At 50.8% G+C, this 7500-nt stretch overlaps 1 protein-coding gene across 1 annotated transcript in view; it reads right to left on the bottom strand.

The window, feature by feature from the left end:
* bmper (BMP binding endothelial regulator) overlaps positions 1-7500 on the bottom strand; it is a 73222-nt gene that overhangs the window by 23899 nt on the left and 41823 nt on the right. Inside the window, exons 7-9 of the mRNA XM_063198408.1 lie at positions 5254-5344; positions 3865-3947; positions 959-1058 (exon numbers count right to left, since the gene is read on the bottom strand). Of these exons, the coding sequence (XP_063054478.1) occupies positions 959-1058; positions 3865-3947; positions 5254-5344 (274 nt within the window). The remainder of the gene's footprint in view (positions 1-958; positions 1059-3864; positions 3948-5253; positions 5345-7500) is intronic.

A 7500-nucleotide genomic window follows, 5' to 3' on the forward strand; every position in this document is an offset into this window, starting at 1 on the left:
CAGGTGAACAGCTAACAGCTAATAGATGCATTTGCTGTCTTGTGGACAATGTTTTGGTCCATTAGTATTGCTACTGTATCATTAGTATTGCTACTGTATCATCAGTATTGCTACTGTATCATCAGTATTGCTACTGTATCATTAGTATTGCTAGATTTTCCATAAATACTGTAGTTTGCCCGTTGCTAAGCTGAGACTATGGTAGGTGGGGGGGTCACGAAAATATTCTCAAGTCCAAAAGGGGGGTCCCCGCTGAAAAAGTTTGGGAACCGCTGGCTTAAGGCATGGAGAGGGGACATAGGGGTGAGGGGTGATGTTGAGGATGAGAAGAGATAAGAGGAGGTGAGGAGGGAGAGGAGGTGAGGAGGGAGAGGAGGTGAGGAGGGATACAGGGGGAGAGGAGGTGAGGAGGGAGAGGAGGTGAAAAGAGGAGGAGAGGAGGTGACAGGGGGAGGTGAGGGGTGACGTTGAAGATGAGAAGAGAGGAGAGGAGGTGAGGAGGGAGAGGAGGAGGGGGGAGAGGAGGTGAAAAGAGGAGGAGATGAGAGGAGGAGGCGGTGAGAGGAGGAGGTGACAGCAGGAGGTGACAGGGGGGAGGTGACAGTCCTACCCAGGCATTTGGGACAGCAGGAGGTGAGAGGAAGAGGTGAGAGGAGGAGGTGAGGGGAGGAGAGGAGGAGGTGAGGGGAGGTGAGAGGAGGAGGTGACAGGAGGAGGTGATAGGGTTCTTACCCAGGCATTTGGGACAGCAGGAGGTGTGGGGGGAGATGAGGAGATGACAGTAGGAGGTGAGGGGGGAGAGGAGGAGGTGACAGTCTTACCCAGGCATTTGGGACAGCAGGAGGTGAGAGGAGGAGGTGAGAGGAGGAGGTGAGAGGAGAGGAGAGGAGGAGAGGAGGTGACAGGAGGAGGAGACAGGGGGAGGTGAGAGGAGGAGAGGAGGTGATAGGGTTCTTACCCAGGCATTTGGGACAGCAGTGTCCGGCTGGCGTGTGACTCAGATGAGGTGGACAGGAGAGAACAGGACACACCTCGCGGTGGCACATCGTACGACTTCCCTGGAGAGGCAATCACACACACACACACATGCACGCACACACACACACACGCACACACACACACAGACGCACACACACACGCAGACGCACACACACAGACGCACACACACACACACACACACGCACACACACGCAGACACACGCAGACACACACACATTGCATGACCACGAGCACTGCCATTCTAACATGGAGGGAAACATTCAGCTAGCACAGGTTCTACCTAGCAGATACGTGATTGTGACCACACTCCGAGCGTGTTCCATTCTCCACACTCTGCACTGTGTACTGTGCTACAGTGCACTTTCCCCCCTCAACTTAACGGCTAAATTTGAGGGTGAAGTGCAGGTCCAATTCACGTTCTGTCTGATACACTTCACGGAAAGGACGGTTGTCGCGTGTCATCAGAGTTTACCAACCGCCAATATACAATTCATTACGGAAGACACTGTTCCTTATGTTGACAATTTTTTTAACTTACCCCTTTCTCTTATACACATGGCTATTGTCTTTGGAATCAATTCTATGCTGTCATCACAGAGATTCGGCAGTTTGACACTCCAGAGAGGAAACTACGTAACAAACATGGCGGCCGTTGAGTATGAAAAGTGTACATAACTCCACACTTCAAAAAACGGCCGGTTTGAGGGCGTTATCCGGGTAGTTTACAGTACACTTCACCGCCATGATTAGAAATGGAACCGCCCTGCGTACCCAAACACAGTGCGGGAAGGGTGGAAAGTACGAACATTGGAACAGCCTCTCTGACTCTGTGAATTTGGAGGTGGCCATTTTATTTGCTGAAGCTGGATTATGCACCGCCACACTTGTAGCATAAACAAAACATAGAGAGGATAAGGACAAATTAATTCTTTCCATAATGTCAAATTCAAAGAAATTCTTAGCACCATAAACATTGAACTTCCCAAAAACAACACCGGACGAGGCAGGAAAATTTTGAACCCTTCTGAAATGGCAATTTGAAGACGGAGGGCAATATTGCGTTTGGAAATCAATGACAGGGCAGGGCAGGGAGGGCAGGGCAGGGAGGGCCACCATGCAACCCCCCAGCCCCCCCCCCCGCCCCTCGTTGCTCTGCCCCTGACCCCCCCCCCCCCCCCCCCCCCCCCCCCCCCCCCCCTCTGCTCTAGCTGCCAGGCCTCTCCGCTCTAATGTGTTTATAGGAATCCACTAATGTGCTTATTTATCCAGCAGCAGGAGAGGTGGCCAGGTCTTTCCGGCCCTGTTGAGAAGTCAAGGGTGTCCCAAGACACACTGCTGCCAGGGCTGGCCTGGGGGAGGGATAGGGCCCACTTCTGAAAATAGGGGCCCACGAGGGTGCGGGGCCCACCGCGAAATGCCCACTGCTGAAAATAGGGGCCCACAAGGGTGCGGGGCCCACCGGGAAATGCCCGCTACACCAGATGGCCAGGGGCCCACGAGGGTGCGGGGCCCACCGGGAAATGCCCGCTACGCCACAGGGCCAGTCCAGCCCTGAGTCCTGCTATACCTCACACCTCCTCCGCGTAGGCTACTCCAGTGGGGTCGGAACACCCTACTCCCCCCCCACCCCCGCCCCGCACCAAGGGGTTGCGGAGGTACTACAGGGGGGGGGTAGCAAGCAGACATAAGGACTTTTCATAACAACGGGGAGACGGGAGGTTAATAGTTAAAATAATAATTCCATACATTTGTTAGTAACAGTATTTCTTATATTTATGTACTTTTCCTGTGAGTTTCAAATTAAAATGTACCAGTGTGGATCAATGATACAGTATGGACAAAAAATTATGTTTTTCATTTGGACAAATGTACTGTAAGGGGGTCGTGAAAATGTTTTTAGATGTAAAAAGAGGGTGTTGGCAGAAAAAGTTTGGGAAGCATGCTGGTGGTCATCTCATCCCTACACGGCACTGGGCTGCTCTGCTCCAGAAACACGGAGGTGGTGCCTACATGGCATACCTCACATCAACAACCTCTTCCGGACCAAAAACTGAGGTGCCTTTTTTTTTTTGCTCTAATGAAACTTTGTAGACCAATACAGGAAGCTTTCAGAACTCTTGACTTGCCAACCAGGATACTGTACTCTAGTGCAGCCAAGTCACAGCAAATTAGTGTTACTGTCAATACTCCAGTGGTTCAACACTCATACTGATCTGCAGACTGGGTTGAAACATGGACTATTTGGTAGAAATATATTATGCAGTTGGTAGAAATACATTATTTAATTTATTATTAGCTTTTGGCAGCTGGAATAACATGCAGCTTAATGTTTTAGGGAAGTGCCGTTGTCTTAGAATTGAAAGGTTGTAGCTGTAGGTTCAAAGTTTTAACTTCAAATCCCTTTTCATCTATAAAAAGGAGGGGGGGAAATCATTGATCCAGGCAAATCAGTTGATTTAAAAGGTCCAAAACAATCTTTATTAGTGGGCTAACTAATAAAAACTATAAAATCTCTAACTGTCCTATCATAAATAAACTAATAAAAGAGAAAAAAAATGTTTTTTAAATAATGAAAATGGCTGGGTCAGCCCAGGTGATGAGGACGTGTATGGTACTCACAGTGCAAGTACATACTTGGCTTTGATGAGGACGTGTATACTCATAGTGCAAGCAGAGAGAGTAGAGAGAGAGAGAGGTTCCATTGGCCCATTGTTTCCGGGTTCTATTATTGCAAGGGGGAGGGGGGGAAATCCCCCTTTAGGCAGACCTAAGGACTGTTCTATTCAATGCTAGGAGTATTAAAGAAAAGTAAAGAATCTCTGGTGCAAGTGCATACATGGCTTTGATGAGGACGTGTGTACTCACAGTGCAAGTGCATTTGATACATGGCTTTCCCTCCGGGTGGAACTCCTCCCTCTCCTTGTACAGACGACCCTCAAAGATACATCCTGCCAAAGCACAACACAACACAACCAGGAAATTCAATTAGTTAATGTTAACGCGTGAAACAGCAAAGTAGCTACTGGAGTTAGCAACTTTGGTTTCGAGAAATTCACCCCAGGAGAGGAGAGGAGAGGAGAGGAGAGGAGAGGAGAGGAGAGGAGAGGAGAGGAGGAGAGAGGAGAATGGAGGAGAGGGGAGAGGAGGGGAAGGGGAAGAGAAGAGAAGAGAAGAGAAGAGAAGAGAAGAGAAGAGAAGAGAAGAGAAGAGATGGGATGAGAGGAGAGGAGAGGAGAGGAGAGGAGAGGAGTGGAGTGGAGAGGAGAAGAGAGGAGAGGAGAAGAGAGGAGAGGAGAGGAGCAAGGAAAATGGAGGAGAGGAGAGGAGAGAGTAAATGAGAGGAGAGGAGAGGAGAGAGGAGAGCGGAGGGAGAAGAGGAGAGGAGATGAAAGGAGAGGAGATGAGGAGGAGGGGAGAGGAGAGGAGAGGAGCGGAGAGGAGGAGAGGAGAGGAGAGGAGAGGAGAGGAGAGGAGGGGAGGGGAGAGGAGAGGAGAGGAGAGGAGCAAGGAAAATGGAGGAGAGGAGAGGAGAGGAGAGGAGAGGACAGGAGGGGAGCGGGGGGGAGGAGAGGAGAGGAGAGGAGAGGAGAGGAGAGGAGAGGAGAGGAGAGGAGGAGAGGAGAGGAGAGGAGAGGAGGAAGAGGGGAGAGGAGAGGAGAGTAGCGGAGAGTAGAGGAGAGGAGAGACGATGGAGAAGAGGGGAGGAGAGTAGAAGAGAGGAGGGAAGAGAAGAGAGGAGGTGAGAGGAGAGGAGAGGAGAGAGGAGAGGAGAGGAGAGGAGAGGAGAGGAGAGGAGAGAGGAGGAGGAGAGGAGCGGAGAGGAGAGAAGAGAGGAGGAGAGAGGAGAGGGGAGGAGAGGGAAGACGAAGATGAGAAGAGAGAAGAGGAGAAGAGAGGAGAGGAGAGGAGAGGAGAGACGAGGAGGAGAGGAGAGAAGAGGAGAGGAGAGGAGAGGAGAGACGAGGAGGAGAGGAGAGAAGAGGAGAAGAGAGGAGAGGAGAGGAGAGGAGGAAAAAATGAGAGAAGAGATGGAGGGGAGAGGAGAAGGGAAGAGAGGAGATGAGTAGGAGAGGAGAGAAGAAATGAGAGGAGAGATGGAGGGGAGAGGAGAAGGGAAGAGAGGAGATGAGTAGGAGAGGAGAGGAGAGATGAGGAAGAGATGGAGGGGAGAGGAGAAGGGAAGAGAGGAGATGAGTAGGAGAGGAGAGGAGAGATGGAGGGGAGAGATGGAGGAGAGAGATGGAGGGGCGTTACCTGGGCAGGACGGGCAGCATTTCTTGGGATGGATCTTGGGGTTCTTACAGTGCACGACACATTGCATCTCGGCCTCAGTGATGACCCCTTCCTGCAGGAGAAACAACGCCATTGGTCAAACACCACAGGAGGAGCGAGACAACGCCATTGGTCAAACACCACAGGAGGAGCCAGACAACGTAGTTGTATGTCCAGTTTGTAGAGTATGACGTGCTCTTATCCAGATTGCTTGTTGGCTTCTTGAGTTTGGGTGCTCTTTAGTCCAAGGTATTGTACATCCAGGTTCAAAAATTAGAATAACTTCTCTAAGTCGAATTAATGAAGACATTATAATTTGGAGTGCCATAGTGAGAGAATTTATTCTCATCTCATTTTTGAACCTACAAAGGGTTGTGTAATTGACAGGCTAAGTTTGTCCCACTGTTCTTTCCGTCCACTTTCCACTCCACATGTCCTGTTGACATTGTGTATGCAGATTCCCCTTGGTCAGTGGTTCTTAGCCTGGGGTGCGGGCACCCCCTGGGGGTGCGCCAGAGATTTCAGGGGGTGCGCGGAATTGAGTGTTGTGGTTGTGACCAAAATTCTGCTTCCAAACATTATAATTAGACCAAATTAAGACCAAATTTAAGCATGCTTTCATCCCCATGTAAATTCATTTAAGTATTGATTAATGTCTAAAGTAAGAATCATTGTAATGAATCACTTAAATATTTTTTTTTCGCGCGTATACACGTGTAGACATTTGGGATGGGGGTGCACGGACGGCTCATCTTGGGAACAGCTAAAGGGGTGCGTTCAGAAAAAAGGTTAAGAACCCCAGCCCTAGGTTGTCCCACTGTTCATTCCGTCCACTTTCCACTCCACTCCTCCTGTTGACATTGTGTATGCAGATTCCCCTCTACTGGGGTGCATTTCTCGAAACCAAAGTTAGCTACAAAGTTAGCTACTTTGTTGTTTTCAATGCATTTTCCCATTGGCAACTATTGAAGTTGCTAACAGGCTAACAACTTCACTTTTGAGAAATGCACCCCTGGGTTGTACTAACTCTACAAAAGAGTGTCCAGGACTTCATGTCTCCTGTGTCATTGTCGTCTGTAATGAGGCGGAGCTCCGTAAAGGAGTCAGGATCAAACACAAAGGCGGGAGCCAACAGCAGAAAAGCCGGCAGCATTAGACCAGGTCTTCCCAAACTGGGGTGCGTGCACCCCTGGGGGTGCGCGGCCGGCCAGCCACAAGGGGGTGCGCGAGCTGAATAGAGCTATGGTGGAATGGATATGTGTGTTTTTTTTATCCAACATTAATGAACGTCGGGTAGTTTTAATTGTTTGGTGAATTGTTTGCTGGAAGGATCCATCGGAAGTGTAATTTATAACTCCTAGACTTGTCATGCAACAAGTTCCATTGTAATGATGATGGTAGAGAAAAACGTCAGGTGTTTGGAAATGAGGATTGGCCCAAAATGTGCGGCTGTGCAATATTCCTTTAGGACGCACATTGAAATGTAAAAGGGGGGGTGCGCAGGGAAAAAAGTTTGGGAACCGCAGCATTAGAGCGATGACGAGTGTTCCCCGAGCGAGCTAGCCTGTCGGCCTCGGCTGCCACATTCCAGAACGTTTGGCACGTTGTTGCTCTTTCCCAGCTTTGTGGCGCTTCACTCCACTCCACTCCGCTACGCCTGCCGCCGGCCGCATGGATCCCCGCGTTGCCGCCCCGCATACCTCTCATTCCGACATTAGAATAACTCTGCTCTCGGTTGCCTGGCCACGTTGTAGCTTAAGGGGTGCTACAGATAGATTAAAGAGGGGGTGGGGGGTGACGCAGCTCGCACTATACACACCTAGCGGCGGTGATGGAGGGTGAGGGGGTGGGGGGTTGGTGAGGTTGGTGACGCATCTCGCATTAAACACACCCAGCGGCGGTGATGGAGGGTGAGGGGGTGGGGGGTTGGTGTGGTGGTGGGGGGTTGGTGACGCATCTCGCATTAAACACACCCAGCGGCGGTGGTGGTGCTGGTGGTGGTGGTGGTGGTGGTGGAGGGAGGTGGTGGCGGTGGGGGGGCTGCACTATGCACTCAGTGATGGTACAGATAGATTAGGGTGGGTGAGGGTAGGGGGGGTTGGTGACGCACCTCTCAGTATACACACCCAGCGGTGGTGGTGGTGGTGATGATGGTGGCAGTGGTGGTGGTGTGGTGGTGGTGGAGGTAGTGACTGTGGTGGTGAGGTTGGGGGGGGGGGGGGGTTGCAA

The sequence above is a fragment of the Engraulis encrasicolus genome, chromosome 5 (genome assembly GCF_034702125.1).
Source record: "Engraulis encrasicolus isolate BLACKSEA-1 chromosome 5, IST_EnEncr_1.0, whole genome shotgun sequence".
In the NCBI taxonomy this organism is placed as follows: domain Eukaryota; kingdom Metazoa; phylum Chordata; class Actinopteri; order Clupeiformes; family Engraulidae; genus Engraulis; species Engraulis encrasicolus.